The sequence below is a fragment of the Tinamus guttatus genome, unplaced genomic scaffold, assembly GCF_059628265.1.
Source record: "Tinamus guttatus ecotype Peru unplaced genomic scaffold, ASM5962826v1 Tinamus_guttatus_pri_ptg000031l, whole genome shotgun sequence".
Lineage (NCBI taxonomy): Eukaryota > Metazoa > Chordata > Aves > Tinamiformes > Tinamidae > Tinamus > Tinamus guttatus.
The window spans coordinates 211,263-236,695 of record NW_028288565.1 but is presented as its reverse complement, the minus strand read 5'-3'; the positions used below and the strand labels follow the sequence as shown (position 1 = coordinate 236,695).

Below are 25,433 nucleotides of genomic sequence, written 5' to 3'. Positions count from 1 at the left end.
TTCTCAGTATTCCAGCTCTAGGTGGGGGCCTCCTCAGAGGGAAATTCCCAATGGAAATTCCCCTGTATATTTAAAGCCCTGCCGGTTAACTTCTTTCCCATTCTCCACCAATTGGTTGTAGCAATGACTGGCCCATGCCAGGCCATTGCCCACTCCTGACCTTGGTGGGGTGGCCATGGTGCTTCTAGGAGACAGGCCTGACTGCTCTTCTTGCCTTCTCCCCCGCAGAATGGCTGCTGCTCACTGAGGCAGGCAGGGCTTGAGGGCCGGTCTCCACCAGGCCCCAGATGCAACCGCAGGGCTTTGAAAAATCTGCTTGCGGGGCTGCTGTGGGCCAAGCAAGCTCCCGTGCCCATGGCAGAAAACGAGCCTGCCATATGTTGGCCAAGGAAGATGGTTGACTGAGAGTCATTCTTTCATTTCAGAGCACTTCTGGCTGGTGTATGCACAATCAGCCTTATCTCCCCCTGAGAATGCAGCCATCAGGACTCTTATTAATGATTAATACCTGAGTGGGGGAGGAAATCAGGGAGCTACCCACCAGGATCAGATATGTCACTGGTGGTTAGCACCTGAATAGGGCTATGTGTGAACAGTCAGGTTGAGCTGGGGAAGGAGCACACTGGTTGCTCTCTGCCCCGTGACTATAGTCAAGTCATCTTATAGTCACAGAGTGGTGCTACAGTCACCTCTTGGCTCCATGCCATAAATAGTGTATTGATAATTTTTGCACTTACAGGTCCATGGCAAGTAAACATTTTTAACAAAGTATTGCTATTATGTACAAATTTGTACCTTTTGGGTGGTTGAATTAGGGTTATTTGTTTTGTCATACCCCGCACTTTTATATACAAAATATATGTAATATAGCTTATAGATTATAAGTAATAAACCTAACAGCACTAGAGTTAGTAAAATGAATACAGCATTTCCATCAGTCGTCCTGCACGCTGCTGCAAGAGAAAATAAACTTGTTTTGGTGGGGTGAGGTGGAACAGGTTAACCCATTTAAAATGAAGAAAAATCCATCGTGCCCTAATTCTCTGTGTTTTGCACCACTGCTATCAGTAGCTTCCCAGGCAAGTGGGCCATGAGCTTTACTTAGAGTCTTAGACACAGTGCCGATGGATGGTAAACTGACCACCACAGGCTGTCCAGCTGTAATGTTGTTGGACATCCTTTTTTACCTGTAGGTTGAGCATGAAGCTCAGCTTTCACAAAGAATGCTGGGCTTACAGGCCTTTCAGTAGGCCCATAACTATTATTTAATTGAGGGAGTACTTTGGGAAGTTGTCTGTCCCATTGACCCTTGTGTGGGTTGAGCTTTTTTAACAAGCGAATAGCTCTTTCATCATCCCATTTCCCATTTGATTTGGGATAGTATGGGATGTGGAATACCCACTGGATTCCTTCTTGCTTTGCCCAGTCTTCCACTTTTTTACATGAGAAATGTGAGCCGTTATCATTCTGGATAATAACAGGAGTAGGTAGATGTGAGAACCAAAACAATAGTCCTTGCACTACACTTCGCCCCTTGGCTTTCCTACACTTAGTTGTCCCAAGCAAGGCAGAGACCCCTTCCACTCCTGTGAGGATGTACTGATATCCTGCAGAGGATCTGAATGGCCCCATATAACCAATCTGCCATGTAGACCACAGAGTTTTCCCCTCTTTGATGTGCAGAGCTGGAACTTTAGCAGGATGATCTGCTTGCAACCTTAATGTGCACTGGGGACATTCTATGAGAATAGTTGCACAAGTTTTCCCGTTTAGGGCTCATCCCCTAGTCTGTGCAGCAAAGTGAAGCACTTCCTTATGCGTGTGACCTGGGTTTTGATGTAACCATTCTCCCAACGGATACCACTCTGGATCTAGGGTGATTTTTCTCATTTTAGTCAACTCATTACCTTTTGATTTCACGTTGTGGCTGGTTGATTATCCTTAACAGGAGCTTTTGCCCATCCCATTTAAATGGTGTTTTTCTTGCTATAACTAGCAATAGCTGCCAATCCTGTTCTCTCCAAACTGCAGAGAACTACTTCCCAGTTAAGAGCTTCCCATCCACAAAGCCATTGTGTGGCACCAGCCCACACAGCAGAGGAGCCTACATAGACAACCCTTGCTCCATTTTGTGTAGCTAAAACTACTGCTCTTAACTCTCCTGCTTGTGCATTGCCTTCACCTTCTTCTGTTACTTCTTCACCAGTGGTAATATTTAATGCAACACCCTTTTATAGCTATTTACCATTTAGCTTTTCTGCTAAAGCATCTCTAAACCACATGTTTCTGTTGGGGTTCCATTGAAGAGGAGTGGTATGTTCAGAATTGCTGAAGGTTTAAGAGGTTGTCCCAATGCTAATGGGTCTGTTTTTACAGGCATCTGCAGTTTGGAAACCTTAGTATACCCTTCAGTTAACTGCATATTTTTTGCAACACCTGTTAGGAAGGCATAGCATTTTGTGGTAGTGTGGTTTGGTGCAATTCTTTCTGGGGGAGCAGTCCCCTTTAGGATTGCTTCTAGTAAATGAAACAGTCCTCTAGGATGCACGGGTTGTCCCTGATGCATTTTCTCAATCTGTTTATTCGAATGGGAATATTTTGGCTCTTAGTTCTGTTTACCTTCTTTTTCCCCTTCCTTAAGTTTGAATCAGTTGTGACCCACTCGTCCTGGCTAGTGTCTGATCCGGAGTCAGAACTCGACTGACCAGTTACTTCCGGGCTCCGGCCCTTTTCCGTTGGGCTCCGTCCCCGCCTACTTCCGTCCCGCCTGCTTCCGTTGCGGGCGGGCTGTTCTCCCCCTCTTGGCTCGCCCCGCCTTCTACTCGCGGAGGCACCTTTGGTGAAATGGCCGCTCTGATCGGTCCTCAGCGCCTCACTCGGGCCTCCCTCCCCTGTCCGGTCAGGCTCATTGGTTCTCGGCCCCTCACTCGCGCGTCCCTCCCCTGTCCAGTCACTCCCATTGGTTCTCGACGCCTCACTCGGGCCGGGGGCACCCTCGCCCCGCCCTTCCCCTTGCGGCTGGGCACCATTTTGAGGGGCATAGGGTGGTGGCCTGGCCCAGACATACCCAAGCTCTGACTTCTTTTCAATGTTCCTAGCTTCCTCGGCTAGCTCGCTCCAAACAGATTTCGGCTGTTTCTGCTCCTCTGTAAGCGGGACGGGGTTGGGGGATGGAGGGGATGTATCACCCTCTTGCAGACCTTTAGGCTCAGCAGAATTGCCATCATCTGGGGGGTGCAAAGTCTGTGCGGCTGCCCCGACTCCCAGTTTTGGGGTGGCCAACAAACAGTCCCTCACTGCCACCCAGGTCTCCTGCTCTTTTATAGCTTTCTGCAAAGCCTGTACAACTTTTCCCCAAGCCTTAAGGTTTTTCCCACAACCCAAAGACATCATCTCCTCTGCTAACGCCTTAGTACATTTGTCCCACACTTTAGGGACACACTTCAGGGACTTCAGAATATCCACCGGCCGGTCTATAACCTTAATTTTTAAAAGCCTCGCAACAGCGAGAGTAAAATCTTTTGGCTTACAATCAATACCCCAATGCTTATGTAATTGCGATACGACCTTCATGAGGGCCTCCATCCTCCTTGTTAATCTGGTAGCCTCCTCTCCACCGGGCTGGTCCACTCGCTCCAACCACTGTTCACCCGTCCAGGCGATGACTTCCGGGGTTTTTGCACCACTTGTTGCCGTTCAAACGGCGTGGCGACCTGGTTCAGGAACAGCACGGCGACCACCCCCAGGCCGCTCTGACCATCAGCTCACTAACACCAATGTGGTGGACGGCAAATGGCGTTTATTGATGGGTAACAAGGTGTTACATAGCTAAGGTTTACAACATCACATCCGTCTGCTTACATCATAAACTAAATGCTATTGGCTATTAGGGGCCCTATCTTTCTGTACAGCACGATATCTTCCGGCCGCCGGACCCTATCTGCAACACCATGCACATCATTTGCTGCAGGACTGTGCCCTTTTTTCCTGCTTCTTGGTCATCCTTCTTTAGCATAGAAAGCCAGCGGCTTCTCCACTTCACAGCTAGGTTACGTGGAGTACAACACATAGGATTGTGCCCACACTCGGAAGGCTTCCCTGTTTCTTCTTGGAGCAGCATTCCTCTACTTGGGAGCAGTTTATTACAGATTTCTTGCCCAAAAGAAAGTCTGAAAAAGCCAGCTCTCCAGGGTGTCACCTTGAAGTCCACCATCCCAGGCAGTAGCCTCACGCTTAGAGTACAAAACCCCACGGCTGCAGGCTATTTGGGGCCTTCCATGGGGGCCTTTCGTACAATGATGTACGGATGTCTTTGATGTGTGAGCATCCACACCACACAGGCAGGCAGCCCTCAGAGCCCACCCGCTTTGTGGTACCTTTTTCCCAATGCTCATTTGGACAGAGGCAGTGACGGGGGGGGAAAATACTTTGAACTGCTTTACAGCTGTTCTTGGTTCTCTTAAAGACTCCAAGTTTCAGTGATGGCTTCCCCACCACCTAGCTTTCTCCATAAACCACCCAGGCCCCAGACGCTCCTTGCACACCTTCAGTGTCCTCTTTCAGTGTTCTGCCTGGAGCCACAGACCACAGAGACAACGGCATGGTTTAATTATTTATTTTTTCAGAACGCATCCTCATGCTGCAGTGTGGGCAGCTTCAGCAGGTACCTGCAGCTGCACTCTTCTGGCTCTGCTTCAAGTAGATGCGGAAAATGGGGTGCTGTCTTCAGCCACAGATCCTCCACGGGGCCCTGTTCACCGAACCACAACTCCTAAGGAAAAATTAAAAAAAAAGTGATAGCCGAGGAGAACCCCGGAGCTCTAATTGCTGTCTGGAAAAGGAAGCACAGCCTCTCGCGGGAGCTTGTTCCATTCCCCCAACCCTCTTGCCATACTGCAAAAGCCCAAGAGGGAGGGCAAGGAGAGGGAAAGCAAATGAAGACTGCTGGGCTCCCACAGCTGCCTTAAGGGAGAGGCAAAGATTCAGCTTCACCTCTCCTCAGCGCTGCAGAGATGCTGCAGAGGAGCAGCTGCAGTGCCTGCTGCTTCCTCAGGTGCCCTTCCAGCCCTGCCTGCGTGAGACACAGCGCAGCTGCCACTGCCCTCCTGCTGAGGGGCTCCCCAAGGGCTGTCAGAGCCTGCTCTTGAGGCTCTCTGGGGGCCGGCCCTACATCCACCTGCTGCAGTGCTCTTGGTGCCACATTCTCCTAGGGCATGCTGCTCCTCTGCCCAGGAAGCAACTCAAAGGCAAGGAACATCAACTTACGGTGCTCATCTCCAGCCATGTCTTCTCCAGAAGGTTGCCATGCACCTTAGAGGCTTGGAGGGCCTGGTTGAGGCATGCAAGGCTCTCTGCTTTGTTCCCCAGCACATGGAAAAGGTAGGCTCTCAGGTGTTGGACTCTGGGGTAGAAGACGGGGCATGCAAAGCAGCAACAGAGAACCTCTTCTGCAAGCTACCAAGAGAACAAGGGAGAAGCACGTCAGGATAAGGCATGGAGCTCCACTGCAGCACCTGTTCCCCAAGGAGAAAAGCAGCCACAAAGCAACCAGGAGTGCACAGCTGACAAGGCTGGCAAAGTGCACAAAGCTCTGCAGAGCCACAAGCCCTTCTTTGGAGCAGGCATGACAGCAGGAGGCTTTTGCCATGGTCTTCTCTAGGCCACTACACTCTGCCTCTGCCCTGGCTCCATCCCATCACAGCTGCTTCCACCCGGCCTTGTTAGGCCACGGCAGCTTTCCCTGCACCCCCTCACAGCACATGCCCTTCCTCCTGGTCCCTCACCCTTAGAGCCCCTCGGCTGCTCTCACGGGCCCTCGACAAGCTGTGCTCCAGGTCATTCTTCAGCACCAGGGTGTAGCACTCCAGCATCCGCGTGCGGGCTTGGGTAGCCAAAAAGGAGCTGTCGGCTCTCTTCAGCAGCCGCTTGGCCTTTTCAAAGGGCTGCTGGAAGCTGTCCCACTGCCCAAGCCTCGCAAACCTACAGAGAAACAGGCACACATTGTGTAGAGACAAGCAGGAATTGGGCTCTCTTCTGGGCTCTCTCCCGGCCATCTTGCTCCCAGTGCAAAGCCTCTCCCCACTAGTCCTTTTCATCTCCAGGGACAGCCGCCTTGTTGGACACAGGACAAGGGCCATGAAAAACCCACAGCTCCCACCTCCCCCACGAGAATCACTCACTGCTGGGGGCCTCTTGCCACTCCACTCAGAGCAAGTGTGTAACGTACCAAAGAGCCAGGGACGAGTACAGCCGCAGCAGGATGCTATTCTGAGACTTGAGGGTGCAGTTGCCTTCATTCTCCTCTATGAATCTCCAGCACTCCTCAAATGACTTGTACTCCCAGCCTGTGTAATACAAACATAGCTCAGAGAAGCAGCACTGCCCTCTGCTGTCTTGCTTTTCCTCAGGCATTCACAGCAAGAGAAAGCTCAAGCACAGCTGGCCCATTTTAGGACTGGGAAGCACTCAGAGGGCAAGCAAAAACTAAAAGAGGAGCGATGCAAGGCCTGGAGCTCTCCCCCAGCTCCTCAGGGCTATTCAGTCTTCACATCAGTGTCCTTTTAAGGAGCAGCTTGCTAGCACCAACCGAGAGCTGCTGCCATTGATCAGCAAATGAGAGTGACTGCAGCGCATGGGCTCCAAGGGACCTCCTGGTCAGGCACACACGAGCACAACTGTGCCCGCTTCCCCAGGAGCCAGAGCAGAGGGAGCCTGAGAAGAATTTTCAGAAGGGAGAATCTCCCGAAACACACCAAGCAAAGATGGGAATTGCAAGCATTTTGAGCTTACTCTGAGATCACCTGTAGACAATGCAGAAAAAGAGAGAGGAGGCAGGAGAGGGAAGGAGAGAGAGACACCCACAGAGACAAATGGGCAAGCACACTGCTGAAGGAGCCAAAGGATTGCTTGGAGCCTCTGGGCTCAGTGTTGTATCAGGAGAAAAGCCATTTCTGCAAGCCTCCTGCCTCTCTGCAGACCTCCTCACTGAGCACTTACCAGCATAAAGCAGGAGGTCGAGGCAGCAGGAGAAGAAGCAGGCCTGCCCAGCGATCCTGTGCTCTCCAGCCACCTGCTTCTCTAGCCTGGAGAGCACTTCTGCACGCTCTGGGTACCTGCGGAGGAACACAACGAGACTCCATGGAGCACCTCCTTGGTGTGGCATCCAAGACAGCACCTCCAAATGCTTCCCACTCCCCTTCCCATCTTCCTGCCCTTTCCCTCCTTTGCTCTTTCTGCGAACTCCATTGGCCTTTGCAGTGACACCCTGACACCGCGCAAGGGCAGGGTGTGCAGCAGCAGGATTACCTCATCTGCAGAAAGAGCGCGGTGAAGAGCGGGGTGAGGACCTTGGAGTCCAGGTCGGGCTTCTCCAGCTCCATGCTCAGGCTCATGGCGCGATAGCCTGGCAAGACAGAAGCAGACTCACACAGGCTCTCTCTGCAGAGAGCTCTTCTCACAGGGAGTGCGGGCACTACCTACCGACGGTGACAGAGAGGGGCAGATTTCCCAGGCTGAGGTTCAGATGGGACAGGGCCTGGGCCCTTTCCGCAGCACTGAGCACCCCTCCTTCAAAAGGCTCCACGTCAGCGCTGAGCCGCACGGCCGCCCACCCGTACTGCAGCCACTCATCCAGGCTGCCCAGCTCCTGGCAGTGCTGCGCGTGCTCCATGTAGGACCGCAGGATCTGAAATGGTCCAAAGAGGTGAGTGTGCAAAACACTAAATCTCCCCAAGGGGATTCTCTGGCCTAGGGGACACAGGCCATGAACCCAATGGGCACTTTCCCTCTTCTCTTTTACTCGCAAGCCTCTCACCCAAGAGTTGGTCTCAGATGACCAACTCTTCTTATGCTCTTCTGATTGTGGCCATGTCACGACAAGGGCCACAGGGCGCTTCTAAAGAAGAGGTTTATATAAATGGTCACAAGGAAATCCCACAGTACAGAAACTGGTTACAATTAGGAAACCAGTCCCATGGGAGGAGCAACCCAAACCAACAACACCCATGCCTCCTAGAGGCTTGCAAAAAAAAACCTCAACCATGTAGCCATCCCCATGGCATTTGACCTCTTCTTGCCAGCAGGGCAAAGGAGCTCTGTCAGAAACACATCTGCTGCTGCTGCAGAGAGCAGGCACTTACGTGACTCGCGTGCTCCGACTCCACGTCCGTGCGGAGCGTCATGCGCGCTGCCAGGCGCGAGAGCCTCTGCCCACTGGACGTGTTCCGCTGGCTGAAGAGCTGCCGCAGGAGGGCAAGGCAGCGGCTCTGCCGGAACAGCCAGGGGAGCCTCTCCCTCCTGCCGCACAAGAGAAGCTGCTGGGCCCAGCCACGAGCTACAGGGGGCTGAGTGAGGAGGCCGGAGACAGCCGGGGAGCGCAGGAGGCTGCTCAGGCAGGCAGGGCTTGTGGGACGGGGCAAGAAGCAGCACCGGGGAAAGATGACTGCTCACAAGGACGTGCTGGCACCACGGTGCAGGGAGCAAAAGGGCTGCTGCATGGCAGCCTGGTCACTGGCTACTGCCTTTGCAGCCTCTACCCCCGCTAACAGCTCCCTGCTCTCACCCACACCATCCCGAACACCCAGCACAGGCCACCCCACCATCCATCGGCCTCCAGGGCCTTCTGCACCTTTCCCCATTCTAAGAGCTACGCTCTGCAGTGAAGCTGAGGCAGGTGTGGGTCAAGGGCCTCAGGCCAGCACGGAAATGGCTCGTTCTTGCCTTCCCTTTCCCGTCAGGGTCTTACCCTGCTTCTTGAGGGGTGGAGGAGTCTCTGCTCTTCCTATAAGAGCCATGGGGCGACTTCTCCAGCAGAGACTTGAAGAAGACACCCGCCGAGGTGACTGGGAATTTCCTCTTCAGCAGGCTCAGTGCCTTTCTGATGGTCTTCTCTGCCAAGTCCATGCACCCCATATTGTAGCAGACCTGCATGGGAGAAGGGCTGTAAGGACAGTCCCAAGGGGCTCCCACTGAGGACACACCAACTTTCAAGGCTGTGGCTGATTCAGGGCCAAGGGCCTTGACTGCCTTTGGCTGGAGGGCAAAGGGCTCACAGAAGACACTGTGCAGAGCAGCTGCCCTTGCATCCAAATGCCAGGAATGTCCCCACAACTGCCCCAGGGCACCCAGGAGGCTGTGCAAGTCCTCCCACCAGCAGAGCCCTCAGGTCCTCCCTGTCACTTTACCTCCCCTTTCAGGCTGAGGAAGGCGGCTTCTTCAAAGCTGGCCAGCCCCTTGCCTTCCTTACTCAAGGAGCTCCTCAGGGCCTCGGCTTTCTTCAGGCTGGTGAAGGCCTTTGGACAAGCACACGGAGAGCAGGTGAGCGTCGGTGCCGGTCCTGCATGAAGCCCACCACTGCGACCTGCTTGCCTCCCGCATCTCTCTGAGGACGGGTCACCTCTGCCCCAGCAATGCCCACCCTCACACACAGCACAGCACTCCTTGCAGGTGCACCTCGTGCCAAGGTCGTGCTCCTCTTGCCACAGGAGAGGCAAGCAGGAGGAAGAGCCTGGGTCTGAGCACAGTCGTTCATGCCCAGGTGCCACAGAGCCCTACCCTTTCTCAAGGGGGAAATGGGCTTGCCCAGGGCAAGGCAACTGGGAGGACTCCATGTGCAGGGGGCTCTGGCAAGCAGGCCGGCTCACCAGGTAGTTGTTGGAGACGTGCAAGTAGCCAGCTGCACTTTCCAGCAGATAATATATTGCCCTGGCATCATTGCCCATTTCCAGATGGTGGTGAGCCAAGGGCACGAGCACCAACTCCACAGTGGCCTTGCATTCACAGGAGCAGGCGGGACCGGGCATCCCTTTGGTCTTGTTGGGCACCGTCTTCTCTGTCTTGGCCATAAACTGTTCCGTGGTTCTGTTTGGAGACAAGATCACAGAGAAAGAGGAGACACGCTAGCATCACCTGCCCTGCTCTGCCTGCCTTGAGGAAGAGCACGTCCTAGCGCACCTGGCACTCGCATTCTAGCACTGCAATGCCCAGCTCGCAGCAGGGCTCTCTTACAGCCAGAAAGCCCTAGGATGCCAGGGCTGCTGCACCGCAATGGGACAGTCCTCACTGTGATCCCCCTGGCTTCCTCAAGCCATCGCATCCCAGCTCCCACCCAGCAGGCCGGCCCTTTCCTCGGCTGGGGTCACAGCCAGTAGGCAAACCTGGGAACTCCACTTGCCCCCCCAGAGACTCTGAGCCCGCTGACTTCCACTAATAATCAAATGCTGCTCTCCTCACCGTGAGATCTCATCCCAGAAGCTCATTTTATTCTGCTGGGCTCCTGCAGGATCTGCAAACAAAGCATGAGTGTTGCCGGCCGCTGTCTCCGGTCTCAGCTAGTAGCCGTCTCCGGGCTCCAGCAACAAAATGTGTTCACCCAGAGGTCGGGCTCTCCAGGGCCATCCTACCCCGCTAGGGGACAAACCCTGTAACACCAATATGGTTAAAGTGGAGTGCCATTTGTTGTTTACTGCTCGCTACATTTATACTCCTTTCGAATGCGGAAGCTTGCTCTGCCACCAATCAGCAACAATGCCACCCCACATGGCTAGGTACTGATTCTTCAAAGTAAGACAGCTGACTCGCCTTAATTTCTGTTAACCCTTTGCTTTCTGTAACATCACGAGATCTTCCGAGCGCCAGGCCCTAAGCCTAAGTCAGGCCAAGTCAGCTTATGTCAAGCACGAAGCCATATTGCTATATCTATAGAACCGACCACACATGAGTTAAATATCCCCTCAGTTCTCAACGGGCACAAGTTGCATCTTGCATACTCTGTCAGCAAGACAGCAGAGCCAAGGTGTGGGCGGCACCTCTTTTCCTGGCCGTTTTTCCCCAATATCTCCCTTCTCTGCATGTGTGTTATGTTTTGGGCAAGGGTAGCGCACCCACCAGGAAATGCACCTTGACCTGCTGGGCTGCAGGGTGCACTCCATGGCTCTCATCACTGCCGGGAGAGGGGCTGCCCTCTGGTGATTCCAGGGAAAGGCAGGAAGGTGCTCAAGGGGACAGATGCTCTCTGCTCTGTGCACAGCATGCCTCAAGCTGTGCAGCTGTGCTCCGGGGAGGACTCAGCTTCTCTTGGGAAAGCATCTGCACTGCACTGAAAGCGCTCCTGGGTTTCAGAGAATTGCTTCTGAAGACAGGCCTGGAGACAGAGGAGCACCCCCAGGAATAGTGCAAGCACCGTGGGAAGGCCCAGGCTGCAGAGCACGCAGGCAGCATACCCGTAGTGGCAGGGAGCTCATCCCCCACGGTCTCCACGTTTGTCCAGCTGGCAGAGCAGCCTTTGCCAGCATCGTTGTCCCAGCTCTCTCCCTCCTGGGTGCTGCTGACGGCCAAGCGGTGGAAGGCCACAAAGTCCCCTCCGCCGCGCAGCACTGGCACTTGTGCGCCTGCTCCTCCAGGAAGGCTGCGCACTTGCGGTGCATGGCCGCCCTCTGCGCCTTGGGCCACAGCTCGTAGGCGGCCTCCCGCAGCAGCAGCGCGTGGAAGGCCAGGACGTCGGCCTGCAGCTCCTCGCTCTGCTGCTCCTCTGAAAGGCAACGGGGCGCTTCAACAGCCAGAGCTGGGGCCACAGCTCAGGGCCATCACAGCCAGCGCATGAAGGACGGGGAGCCCTCGGCGGGGATCCTTGGCAGGAAAGCAGCGCTCCTGCACTCAGAGCCTCATCGCACTTGAGCAAAAGGGCCCCCTTGCCTCACTGAGACTAGCATGACTGCTCTGCTCTGCCTCCTAACAAGAGAGCAGTCAGAGGCACTGCAACCGGCAGCACAAGGAAGCCACAGCCAGCTCCTGCTTTGCAGTCTCTGAAGGGCAGTCCCTACCTACTACACTCCCCATCCCAGCCCACCCCCAACGGTGAGGCTGCCCTGGCCATAACACACGGCCACAGGGGCAGTGCACCGGGCCCTGGGGAGCACCAGCAGGAGCAGTACCAGAAGCAGCAGAAGCCCATGGTGCTCCCGGGCTCCTCTTAACACCACTTGCCTTTCTCTTCCTCCTGAGTTCTGGCAGACCACTTGAGGGAAACACTGCTGTCTTCTGCCACCGTTTTGGCATTCTGCCACCTCAAGATGTTGCTTTTCACCAAGATGGTCAGTATCTGGTTCATGTTGGCCCTGGTCCACTTGGGAAGGATGTGGAACAGCAGCTCTGTGGTGAACATCGACCCAATGATGGCTGCACACTTCAGAACCATCCGTTCCGAGAAATTCATGCTGTCCAGCTCAGTCAGTGCAATCCCTGACAAAAACAGGACACACATCTGTCTCTTGCCCTCTCCCCAGGCTGAGGCCAGCGAGGCCTCATTCTCTTTAACGCAGGAAGCGCTGGCATTTAGCCTTGCTTCCTTGGGACCGAACCCACTGGGCAAGGGCAATGCAGGGCACACATCTTGAACATGGCGCATCTCCCGTGTAATCACACGGAGCAGGGTCTGGGGAAAGCAGAAACCCCCGAGCGAATGCTGCAGGTACAGCAGGGCTCAGCCCCTCACCTTTCAGGGTGGGCGGAAGCACAGTGTGCTGCAGGTTCACATCAGCTTTGATGGTGCACACCCTGCAGTCCTGGCGCATGCTGGACCTTCTGGATGGGCCGACACGAGGAGCCTCCATCACAGAAGCTGAGCGGAGCAAGAGAGCAGGATAAAGCGGTTATCATGAGGGAGACTCTTCATCCCACAGCTTGAGCTTGAGAGCATTACTGATCTTCCCTCCCTCCATCCTCCTCTCTTTCGCATTCACCCCCAGCAGGGCTTAGAGCAGCTGGGGCCTGGCGGCAGCAGGATGAATCCTGCCATGTTTGGCTGCAGGGCTGCAGACAAGGGAAACTGCAGCCACGGGACTCGCAGCACTGCTCCAGGTATGAACCACCTCAGCTCATGCTCATTCCTGACCACAGCAGGGCTTAGCTTAGTGCCAGGGAGCACCTCTTCTCCCTGTTTGTCATTTTCTTCCAAATCTGCATTGCTGCTGGCCCTCACAAAGCCACCCCAGTCCCCAGCATGTGCTTGGCCTACTGCAGCAGCAAGGCACACAGGAATCCACACCTGATGGAGATCAGGCTCTGGACTGCTGCTCCATCTGGCCACGCCAAACTCACAGGGGAACACAATGACAAGAAGGGGTGGTGGAAGATGGACCACACCAACTAGGCAGTCAGCCACAAAGGTGCTTATTGAAGAGGGTCTCCCACTTGGCCTCTGTTCCATCATCCTTCCGTAGTGGATGGAGCAAGAGCATGTTGTGCTCGTGGAGGTAGCGCAGCAGTTCCTCACCGTAGTAGGGCATCCCACTGCTTCTCTGCATCAGGAACCTGGAAAGGAGCAGATGCAGCGGGGAGTGACACAGGCAAAGGAAGGCAGGACCCTCCTCAGAGCAGCCTCTTCACCAGCCGCGACTCCCCCTGCCTTTGGCACGTGAGCTGTCCTGAAGACACAGCGCTTGCTGAAAGCCACAGAAAAACAGAGCTCAGCGGCCCTGCCTGCCACTTACGTCTCTAGGTCATGGGGCGCACTGACCACTCCGAGGTACTGGCAGGCTTTCTGCACGACTGCTGCAGGGTTCAGCTCCTCCAGATGAATATAGGCTGTTTGCTGCAACTTCATGATGTCTGCTGCAGCTTTGCAGAGCCTCTTTCCTCTGCAGGGACCAGGAGCAAAGCCCATGACCATAAAGCTTGGGACGTCTCTGAGCACTTGTGACGTAACAGCCCAGGAGGAAGAGTCGATGTGGTGTGCGTTGTCAACGAGAAAGAGGACATTGTCTTCAAAAGCCTGAAACAAACAGGTTTCCAGGGTGGATTCTGAGCAATTCTCACACATCGTCACTGGGAGGGACTTCGGCCAGCCCCTCTCCAGACAGAGAACGCTCTGCAGCCTCTTTCCTCTCCCTAGCTACTTAGCAGTTCAGTATCTCCCCAACTCTTTCTTTCTCTGGGACTTGAAGGTCTCTCGGACAAGGGGATGCAGAAAGACTCCATTCCTCCTCCTGACTACGAGTCCTCTGTCTTGACAGGAGGAAAGTTACCCGGGGGCTGGCACGGGACGTTTAGCCTCTGATGGGCAATGACTCCAGTACATCATCCTCCTGCCACCTCCCAGCACTCTGCTGCAGAACCCTCAACCTGTTGGCTTGCTTTCCTTCTCTGGTCCATGAGGGAGAGAATTGCTCACCTTCTGCAGCACTTTCTTAAAAGCCAGCTCCTCTTCTACTGCCCTTTGAGCGCCGCTCATCTGTGAAACCTTCTCTGAGACGGGGAACTGGCCAAAAAGCACAGGCACAGAGAAACAGCCTTTCAGGGCATTTCAGCAAGACAACCCAGCACGCAAGCCCAACCGAACAAAACGGTGCTGCCCTCAGCCTCTTAGCTCTCCTCCACACAATGGGGAGGAGACAGTGTGGACGCCAGCTTGAGCCTAGAGAAGAGCTCCTGCTGAGGCTCTCTGGCAGAGGGCTTCTAGCCAGTGTGTTGGAGGTGAGGGAGGAAGGCAGAGGGTGGCAAGAGGAGAAGAGCTTGTTTCCTCACAGTGGGTATTCTGGGATGGGGTAGAGCGCTCAGGCAGTGGCGAGCTCAGCAGTAGCTCATAAGCCCCATCTCAGAGCCTCTCTGCAATGGCCTTTCCAGGCCGCTGAACTGCCAGCAGCAGCCTGGCACTTGAACTCACTCCAAACAGGGAGCTGCACGCTGGGACTACACCAGCTGTGTGCTATCCCCCGGCTCTTCCACCAGAAGCTAAGGCCACTGCCTAGGAGAGCAGCCAAATTACCACTGCCGTGGGACGTCTCACAAGCAGACCTTGGCCCTGGCCAGGGAGGGCTCTCGCTCTCACCTTCACCAGGAAAGGGGCATTGAGGAGGCAGTAGCTGCTCTCTTCCAGGACTCCATTGAGCTTCTCCTGAAGGAGATCGACCCGGATTACAAGATACAGACTCAGTGTGAGTTTTCCATCTTGCTCCGTTTATTAACCCAGGTATGTGAACATTTATACCCTACAGGTATCCAGGGGCTTTCCCAAGCTCACAGGATTGGCTGTTGGCTGTTGCTTAGCAGATTGCTAAGCTGCATTTGCATGGCCCAATCACAAGCCTCCTTCCTTAACCGGTACGGGCAAGTTTCAGCAAGTTGCTTGCTTAGAAACAGCAGCTTCCTTATTTCACCTTGGTCAAGCACAGGTCATTGCCACCCCCCTGTACATTACTTGACAAGGCACGGGTTGTGTATCCCAAGATGTCCCTGATCAGCCAGCCACTCTTCCACATTCTCCTGCAGTACGAGTTGCCTGGCGCTGCAGGATTTGCAGGCCTGCAGACCCATTGCCATGGCCAGCATCACTCGTACGACGGAGTAGTCCTGCTTCAGGCTGAGCTCCGTCAGCTCCACAGCCACTACCCTGCCGCGCAAAAGCAAAAGGCACCGAGATTCAGACAGGCCCCCAAGAGTCCCAGACCTCTAAAGCAACACTCTTAGGGAGAGGCACAATGTGGGGCTGAGAACAAGGGCACTCTGGACATACAGCCCCAGGCCAGCCCCTCAGTGCTTGCAGCATTTGTCAGGCAGGCCACTTGGGCTTCTTCCCTTCAATCTGCAGCTGCAGGAAATGCCATGGGCTCAGGCTCTACTTTGCTTTGTGCCTGGCCCAAAGCTCAACAGCAGGGGCTGCAGAAGGCCTCAAGACCTAGGAGGGGAGCACGCGGCTGCTCTGCTCCCAGGCGCATGGAGACGTTGCCTTATGAGGGCTGCTAGAGCCCAAGGGCCAGGCACACTGGCAGGGGACCTTGAGGATCCTGTGAGTATCAGTAGGAAGGCAGGGGAGGCAATGCACCCACACTGCTCAACAGCACTCACCTGTGCCCAGCAGCCCGACTTAAATTGGCAAGCTCAGCGAGTAAATGGCTCTTTCCAGAGCCTTTCATGCCCTCAAGTGCCAGGATGTGGCTTTCCTTCCTAGCCACGTAGCCTTGCACATAGCTTCGAAAGAGGGCAATCTCCTCCCGGCCTGCAAAGGCAAGCAAGAGAGCAGGCAGTTGCAGCAAGCTCAAAAGCAAAGAACCGTTGGCACCCTTCCCTCTTGCCACCATGGCACATGCCCTCCCTCCCTGCCTCCCCATTTCCCTCCGTGGGACTAGCTGGTCTCAAGGGCAGGAGATGGGCGTTCAGGAGACCCAGGTGTTCTCTACCTACCGAGCAAGGGGGAATTCTTGGGCCTCTCCTTTTTGAGCTCCATGCCAAACATGCTAGCAGGAGAAAGAGAAAAAATAAAGTCAATTCAGTAGGCAGAAGCTGGAGGGTATAGTGTCACGCATGGAGCTGTGGGTGTGCCCTTGGGTGCCCACTCTTCTTTGCAGTGGCCTCGTGTGCTGCCCACACTCCAGCAGTTGTTCCTGCCAACTGCTTCCCTGGACTTTGCTCACAGGGAGCAACTTGGAGAAGCAGGGCCTTACAGCAGATGCTGCAAAGGTGAAGACGAACAAGAAAAAAAACTATCTGTTCAAGCCAGGATAACATTCAAATGCAGCAAGCACAACAGGCGGAAAGCACCTGCTACCTGGAGAGGGGCTGCAAGGCCCTGTGTGCCTACAGACACCCACCAGCCTTCTCCATCCCTACGGCATCACTCCTAGTCTCCTAAGAGCAGGAGGCCCATGGCTAGGCAGGCCAAAAGCAGAGCCATGCCCCGGCTTTCCATGTTCTCAACCCCAGGGACGGAGGCCCAGGCAGGGCCCAGCTTGCTCTCTTTCTACACAGCTGCTCTGTGCTGACCAAGAGTTGACCCATGGCTCCACGTGCCCCCAAGCAGCCTGCTCAACAAGGACACTCACAGCTCCTCCGAGATGCCCAGATATTGATGGATGGGGCCAGGATCAACAACGCCCTTCATCTTCACCTCGGGCAGCTCCTTGAAGCAGCTATGGGGCAGCTGAGAGGCAGCGTAGGTCGCTGTGTCGCATGACACTACCCCAGGATAGCACTCCATCAGCCGGGCTGCCAAGTTCACCTTCTGGCCGATGACTGCCACAGAGAGAGAGCGCACATCGACGTGCTTAGGAGCCCAACCCACTGCAGCCTCCAGGGCCAACGGCTGCCTGGCCTGCAGCACAGGCAAGCCCCCGACCCCTGGGAGCACAGCCCAAAGGGCAGCAAGGCCCCATTCCCCCCACCACAGTGCCCTCGCTCTGCTCTGCCATCCCCGCTAGACCACAGGCCCGGCCCTAGGCCCGGCCCAGCAGACACGGGCCACAGGCTGCTCCCTGCCGCTCCGCCGCTTCCTTTGGCGCGCGGCTCTGCCTGCACAGAGACCCCAGGCGCGCGCTCCTCGGGTGGCCCAGTCCTACCTGTGTACTCGTGCCTCACGCGGTGGCCGACGACTCCACAGAACACCGTCCCGTTCGTGACCCCAACGGACACCGCCCTGGCACACACAGAGAGGGACAGGGATTCAGCAGGGTCCGGGCACAGCCCTGCCTGCCCGCCTCCCTTCACACCTGCCCACCTCCCTTCACGCCTGCCCACTCACTCGATCTTCGTGAACCTCGAGACGCACGCCTTGGAGATTCGGAGAGCACTTTCCAAGGCGTGGATGCTCTCGCTGGGCACCTTGTCTCCAGGGAGTCCAAACACACACAGCAGCGTGCAGCCCTGCCAAGGATGGAGGCAGCGCACCTTGAGACAAGGGCGACAGCAATCAGCTCTTTCCAAGTGATTCCAGGCTCCGTGGAGCCCAGTGGAGCTTCAGAGCAGCCTCAAGCAAAAGCCTGCTGATCCCAGCACCAAGGCAGAGCTGCTTTGCTTTTGCCCACTGCTCAAGAGGCAGAGCCACTTCCCTTTGCTTCGCTGCCCACACTTTTGTGGGGTGCACGGCTCCCCCACACTCACTTTGTCAAACAGGCAGATTTTGTTGATCTCGCCCTTGTAAGGACAGATGATATCCGATATAATGACGCTGCTGTCCTGGATCCCCTTGCACATGTGCTGTAAGCTGACGTCCCTTGCAAAGTGCAGCTTGACAAAGAGGGAGCTGACCGGACGCAGCTCAGATAAGCAGTCCAGCGTCTGTCCGTCATTGATCTGGAGGACAAGAGCAGGAGAGTTTCAGCAGCCACCTCTGCCTGAGGCCCCGCTGCCTGCAGCAGTGACCAGGGCAGAGCGCACGGCTGGGCAGGAGCAGGTGCTGTCAGAGCAAGGAATAAATCCTCCCCTCTGGGCAAAGCCAGCATCAGCACAAGCAACACAATCCTGCAATGAATCACTAAGCAGAGAAATGACTGCCAGGAACACACCACCTTGCTACAGGTATGGACACAACAGGCCACCCTCAGTGATGCTCTTAGGACTCCAGGGGAAGCTCCCTGTTAGCCTACAGGCATGTCCAGAGCCGTAGCACTGGAAAACGCAGAGGGAAATCCACCTCCCACCACCCACCTCTCTCTGCAGGAGCACCGGGCGGGCAGGCTCCTGGCATGGGCCACTCAGTGCCCAATAGCCCCAGGCTCTCTCTAAGCCAGCCTTTTCTTTGCCTGCTTTCTCGAGAACTCCCTCTGTGCAGTGCACAAGCCCTCCTCCCCTCCCAAAATGCATCTCCCAGCAGCTCAGGCTTACCTTCCGCACAACAGTTGCTGGGATGTACTTGTGCAGCTGCTTCCCCAGAACATTATAAGGGGGTAGGGTTACAGCAGGCCTCAGGATGCCTAAGGGAGGAAGAGCCACGTGGTCACGGGTGCCATGGTGCCATGAGCCTGCCTAGGAGGGTGCTGGGAAGCAGGGGCTGGCACGGGAATGCAGGGAAAACAATTCTTCTCCACTGGCATCTCTGTTCCTCTTGCAGGTGCTCAGCCAGAGCAGCCCCCTTCTAGGAGGAGGGAGCAGCCAGCCCCTGGATGAAGCTCACAGGCATGAGCACTAAGCGCAAGCAACAGAGGGCACAGGGCATTCCTCGCTGGCCCCTGGAGAAGCCCACCCCTATCTTTCTGGGTGACCTCAGAAGAGCACAGAGTTGGCCCTTACCTGCCCGTTGAGGCACAAAGGAGTTCAGCCGGCCTCATTTCACTTGGGGCAAGATGTCTTCATATTCACCCTCAGACACCTGGTCCATGCCTGTAGCCTAAAGGCACAGAGAACAAAAAGGGCTCAAGAACAGCTCCATGACCCACAGAGGACGAAGGCCAAAGCCTTCCAGGTGCCCCGACCCCCTCCTCAAACCCAGTAAGCAGAGTCCAGTGCTATCCCTGAGATAGAAGGGCAATAGCTACAGCTCCCCATCTACATCAACACCTGCCACTCCGTCCACCTTCATCTCCTCAGCCTTCTCACACCTTCCAAACTCAGGCCCACATCTAGGGCCTCCAAATTGCTCTAGAGGCCATCCCACCCACCTTCACTGCACATCCATCAAGTCTCCTTGTCCTGATCCTGCTCTGGTCACAGAGCTCCCAGCAGTGGGCTGACAGGATAATGTCACTCACATTGGCATCATGTTGGGCCTGCCAAACGTCATCCACAGCCTGGCCAAGGATCAGGAAGCGCCTCTCCTTTCCATCTCCCACAGTCACATAGGACATGTGCCCTGCGGAGATCCCTGTTGGGGAGAGACAGGCAGAGCTGAGGCACACAGCCTTTGTACCTCCCCAGCCCCCCACAGTTGGACTCTTCCCAGGCTCCATTGGAAACTCCACCATGGCCTCAGCACACTGGCACTTGTGCTCACTCTCTGCATGTTTTGCATGCAGGCAGCTCCTAAATGGCTGCCTGAGAACATACAGGGGCCTCCCACAGCAAAGACTTGCAGCCGCCCGAGCAGGGAGGGATCAGCACCTCTCCCCAACGCTGCAAAGTGCCCTGCGGCTCTGCACAGCCCCATGCACGCCTCTGCGCCCGCTGCAGCCAACCCAGCACTCCCCATACCTATCTTGAGGCGCAGCTTCAGGCCCACATCTGTCTTCCGCACCCTGTACATCTGCTGGATCCGCTGGCTACACCTCAGCACCAAGCTGATGGTGTCGCTCACCTGGGCTTCATTTACTCGCCACAGCACTAGCACTGCATCCCCTAGGGAAAGCAAGGACATAGGGAAGGCTCCCTCCAGGATAGCACTCCATCAGCCGGGCTGCCAAGTTCACCTTCTGGCCGATGACTGCCACAGAGAGAGAGCGCACATCGACGTGCTTAGGAGACCAACCCACTGCAGCCTCCAGGGCCAAGGGCTGCCTGGCCTGCAGCACAGGCAAGCCCCCGACCCCTGGGAGCACAGCCCAAAGGGCAGCAAGGCCCCATTCCCCCCACCACAGTGCCCCCTCTCTACTCTGCCATCCCCGCTAGACCACAGGCCCAGCCCTTGGCCTGGCCCAGCAGACACGGGCCACAGGCTGCTCCCTGCCGCTCCGCCACTTGTGATTGGTTACACACAGCTGTCTTTGCGCAATGTGACGCACGGGATTGGTTGTTGCTAGCCGCTCACGCGTTTATTTGATTGGCCTGTACATAAGCCACACCTCCCCAAACTTGCTTTCAGTTTCGTTCCTTGCTGCTTCCTCTTTTCTGCAGCTCATGACCTACAGTAACCCTGTCCCCTTTTTGTTCTTCAACCAGCCAACCCTTCCCTAAGGCCTTTTCAATCGTATTAGACATACATTTCAACAAGCAAGATACAATTAATACAACATCAACAAAACACAATATCAACACCACCATCCCTGCACTTCGGATTAACAATTGTAACCATCCTGAAATTCCCCATCCACTTAACAAGTTGTCACATTGGTCTCCTGTTCCACAAAGCCAACAACTCTTAACTTGGGTATAACTAACAATCTGCTTTAAGAGCATGACATATTCATTACATCAATATAGCCTCCCTTGCCTGAGGTGTCAGGGAGACACACACTAAGGCTTCCTTTAAGCGATCAAGGAATGACATGTATGACTCCCCACTCACTTGTTTCTCCCATATCAAAGCAAGTTTCTTTTACCATATCCGCTTCCCCTCCGCTCTCAGTCCCCTTTTTAAGCGTCTCAAGATGATCCAGTAAGCCTTTGGCCCAGCCAGGCCGTTCTTCATTCTCGGGTGGAGGGTCCGGCAATGGAGGCGCGGATGGAGCAGGCGCAAGTTGCTCCTCAAACACCAGCATCTTCCAATGCCACGGTGGCCCTGTGCCTGAAGTGCTCGATAGGATAGACAAGACCAACTTCCATGTAGTCGTCAGGTCTCTCACATTTTTATCCTCGCTGGTGATGCGATCCCAAAGCTGCCGCCCCACGTCTTCCCATGTTTCCACATTGAATACTAGGTGGGGCTTGGCTTTGAACCCATTCTCTCTGCACCAGATTGAAAGCTTGCAGAGGGTCTGTTCATCATGCTTAATTCATCTCTTAGAGAGAATATGTTGGAGGAGCTTGGGGCTTTGCAAGTGTCCCTTGTCTCGTGCCCATTTGCATAGCTCATAAAGCTTCTTCATACTCACGCTGGCCTCTCGCTTAGCAAGAATTTGCCCCAGCAAAGTGAGTGCCGCCTCTCGATACATTGTCTCGCCCTTCTCTTTTCCTTTCTCGGCAGTCTTACCACAGTAGGTCTGTGCCTTTTGCGTGCTCTATCTGGGCCGACCTTCTGCCTCTGACTTCCAACCCTTCGTCTGTCTCCTTGACCCATGTCCTCGGGATGCAGATTCAAGGGTTCTCAGTGCTTAGGCAAGCTGCATTAAAGCATAGTTCCAGTGTCTCTGTTCGAGTGCCAGATGTTGGAAGTCAGCTGGAGTCAAGATGTACACTCAATGTGAGCTAAGAATCTTACTCGTTTATTTAACTCAATAACAGCACTTTTATACAGTTTAACCTCGCCCACGTGGTGTGCACGCGCCTCAAACAGCTCCCTATTGGCTACAGCCCATGTTTGTGTATACGTATCATTGGCTGGCGTTATGTTTCCGTGCCTTGGATTACAACAGGGCTCCTCCCAATTTGCGGTTGCCTAGGCATCCGGTTTACTTCTTTAGGCAGCCTAATTCCCTCTTGTTACCGGATCAAGGAAAGGTTAGGGGCAAGTCTCCACCTGAAGGCCTGGGTTGTACAGGTCCTCCGGGAGAGCATGGCCCCAGCTGTCTAACCATTCCTCTATAGGTGCCTGGTTGCCAGCTCTCACCTGCAAAGCTTTAACCTCTGGAGGCAAGGAGTGAGTTGTGAGTGGTTGGGACTGCAGCTCTTTTTTGGACTTTCTGTGACTTTTTAGGTGTGCGGTGCCATATGTTGCCTTGGGCAAAAAGGATGTGTTTTCCTTGTGGAGGGACATCAGGACATGCTCATGTCCCTCTCACCTATGAATCCAGAAGTGACTCTTGGGGAGCACTCAGGACGTACAGGCCAACCATGAGCTCCCCCCACCGCACGGCGGCCCTCACGCCTGGACCCACCCGGGCCCGCTGCTGCCGCCGCCTCGGATGGTGCCACGGAGGAGCCGGCACCGAGAGCGGAGGAGCAGGGAGTGAGCGCGGCAGAGGGCGCGGGTGGCTGCAGGAGGGCGGCCCGGAGCGCGCAGAGGGGCCGTGGCGGCCCCAGGGCAGCCCCTCACCCGCCCCCTCTGGCTGTGGTACCCCGGGGCAGGGCTGCCTGTGAGGGAAAGCAAAGCCTTTAAAGGAAGTTTCCACAGGGCTTGAGCCGCTGCAGCTAGAAAAGCCCCTGCTCTGCATCCGCCTGGTGCAGAGGGCATCAGCATCACCCAAACTGATGCATTTTTGCTGCGCAAGGAGGGCAGCTCCAGGCAGCCTGAACTGATCCCTGCTGATAGGCAGTCCCTGAGCTGCCTGCAGCAGCAGGAAATGCTTCAAAGCGGGTCTGAGTACCGTAATTCAGTGTAATTTGCTTCCTGATCACAGCTTGCTTTGGTTAGCTTCATTCCTCGGGGGGGAAAAAAATAATAAAAAAAGTCATCATCCTGAAAAGACCTTAGAAACCTTTTAAGATAACCAAGGTGACACAGGGAGAGTTTGTATCATTTTAATGGCTTATGTACATCAAAAATAATGTTTGACATGGAGTGTTTTATCTGTAACTGCTTTCCAGTGGGCAATGGGAGTTAGGTGTGACACACGCTCAAGGGAAAAGTGTAGAGTTACCATTGGGGGGGCTTTTAAAGCAAAGCAGTGCTTAGAAATCATGTTTACTTTGTACTTAATTACGTCAGCCATTTGCATAGCCCAAAATGGTTAAAGATTATTTGTTATTATTATTTTTTAAACAACCTAAGGGCAAAACCTTGGGAATCACCAGCTTGCTCAGTTCTAAAGGGGGTTACATGTCTGTGCTGTCTACATCCCCGCGCTGTTACCACTCCTAAGTGAAAAATTTCAGGTGGAAAAGCTCGTTGATTTTAATGCATCTTTCAAAATCTGCCACCCCCCTGCATTCTTCCCAGGCAGGGCTCTTCCCAACGGGATGTTCCACACTGCCGGGGCGAGGGAGGGCCCATCGGATACAGACCCAAACTCTGCTCTTCCGGGGAGCCCTGCCCTGGAGCCCTGCTTGTTGTGCAGCCCAGTTTCCACACAGCAGAACTAGAGGGGTTTTAGTTGCTTACATTGGTTGTGTGCTGATAAACAAACCCCTCCTTTAAATGTCGCTCCTCGTTTGAAAGTTTGTCAGGAGTGTTTGAACCTGGGTGCCCTATGGAGGTGCGGAAGTTTTTTCCCTGTCTCTGTATTGAAGCTGAACAGGTTTTCGTGCTTACCTCATCTACAAGAAAAGCTGAGGGGGAAACACTAACTTTGAAAGATTTTTTTTTAATGTGTTGTTTTTCCGAAAGCTGCTTGTAGGTGCAGAAGTGGATCCGCATTTACCAGCTATTAGTTGCCCCTCTACCAGTCAGGAGAATTTTAGAACCAAAGTGCCTCAGTCAGGCAGAAATTCCTTCTCAGCTGACTATACATGATTCAGATAAATATATTTGAATGTCCTTCTTTTCTTAGGAACCTTCATTAAGACAATATCTCAATGAAAATGCTTCATCATCAATGGAAGAAATGATTCCACCTCTTTCGGATACCTCATTGTCCTCAGACATGCTTCCACCCTTTTCCTTTGAGATGGAATTTAACTTTACCAGGTAATATATTCCTATGTTTCCTATGTCTGGTCATTTAATACCTTTAAAAAGGAAGTGTAATAGTATATACAGTGAATGGTGCTATGTTAAATCTGCAGCTGAAATGCTACAAAAGAACCGTGATTACATTGACCTTAACGTCCGCACCCTAGAAGTGGGGTGACTTTTCCAGAGAAGGTCATCCGCTCCTATAAAAATCCTACCTCTTTTCCGACCTCTCTTGGGATCTCTCCTTCCCTTGATTGATGATTAGTCATGTCACTAAATGGTGCTTTAAAGAGTTTTCAGATGGGTGGGAATTAGAGAATAATCGTGACTATTCCTGTGATAGTCTGAGGGCGTTAAGAAAACTTTCTGTTAGCCACTAGTTGTTTACAGAGCAATAGTCAGGGATTAGTGCCGAGATGACCATGAAGATATTGGCTGACATTCAGCCACTGAAATTCTTCAGCTTTGGATTTGAAGCCAGAACCCCCCTCCAAAAATCTTAGACTATTTAATTGTGAGGAGTAGAAATCATTTGCTTAAGACATAGAGATAATTTATTTAAAGGGAGAGTCTGCCTGGCCATTTTAGTGGATTTTTAGTCTCCTGTGTCCCATGATTAAAATAAATAATTAAAAACTGTTTAACTTGACATTTGGGTGAAATAAAGTCCTTGGGTGAAATATGCAGAATTCAAAAAAAAAAAGGGGGGGGGGGCTAGTAATTAGCGCATATAAAGAAGCTGATAGCATTCTTAGCTAGAAGAATCCACTATGATCTCAGTATTTAAGTAGGATACATGGCATTAAACAATATGTACTTAATCTGGTATACCATCTATTTTGTAGTCTATAGTGATTTTAAAGAACCCCGATAATTTAATCTTTTTAAAAAAAAAAATGTTTCAATATTGGCAGGTGGAAATAGCTACCTGTGGGGTGGCTACAGCAGGCTGGAGACCTTCTTGCCCGGGCACATGCTGCTCGGCAGCAAAAAGGTCCGTGCCCGGCCACGCAGACATGTCCGTGGCAGTGTGGACATTTCTCCACGCGCGCTGCACCAGCCTTGGCACCTGCAGCCAGGATGGGCTGCTGAGTGTGGGGCTGCCACCAGGCTGCAGCCATTTGCACAGCTCCCACCGCCAACAGCAACCCTTGCCACCCCTCTGGGCTGGCCTCAGAGGCTGCTGGGGGCCTGATATTCTGGACACCAGCTTGAATGTCAAAGTTTCTGAAGAGACAGGTCAAAAAAAAAAAAAAAAAAAGAGTAGGGGTGGATTTTCAACCCTGGCAAAATAATCCAAGAAACTGAAGACCCACCACCTGACTCTTTCATGCATGAGTTGAGAATGTTATCTACTTCTCTGCAA

At 54.0% G+C, this 25,433-nt stretch overlaps 1 protein-coding gene and 2 pseudogenes across 1 annotated transcript; 1 reads left to right on the top strand and 2 right to left on the bottom strand.

Moving 5' to 3' along the window:
* The window catches only part of LOC148596071 (polycystin family receptor for egg jelly-like), a 365,012-nt pseudogene that overhangs the window by 186,747 nt on the left and 152,832 nt on the right, over nt 1-25,433 (top strand).
* On the bottom strand, nt 4,622-15,932 carry LOC148596078 (adenylate cyclase type 10-like; annotated as a pseudogene).
* Nucleotides 16,811-20,960, bottom strand: LOC148596077 (adenylate cyclase type 10-like). The gene is made up of 9 exons (XM_088530615.1): nt 20,924-20,960; nt 19,894-20,037; nt 19,455-19,567; nt 19,066-19,093; nt 18,592-18,680; nt 17,869-18,060; nt 17,510-17,631; nt 17,328-17,404; nt 16,811-17,004 (listed from the first exon to the last, which is right to left on the bottom strand). Exons 1-9 carry the CDS (start codon nt 20,958-20,960, stop codon nt 16,811-16,813), a joined length of 996 nt encoding a protein of 331 aa, XP_088386741.1.

Bases quoted from the DNA above. Each gene is read 5' to 3' on its own strand.
- LOC148596077 (XM_088530615.1), bottom strand. From the start codon at position 20,960: ATGGTAAAAGAAACTTGCTTTGATATGGGAGAAACAA. The intron at 19,568-19,893 runs GTATGGGGAGTG...TCTCCCCAACAG, and splicing joins GAAGCTGCGCCTCAAGATAG to GGATCTCCGCAGGGCACATG. The intron at 17,005-17,327 runs GTAGGACTGGGC...TCTCTGTGGCAG, and splicing joins CGTGAGGCACGAGTACACAG to TCATCGGCCAGAAGGTGAAC.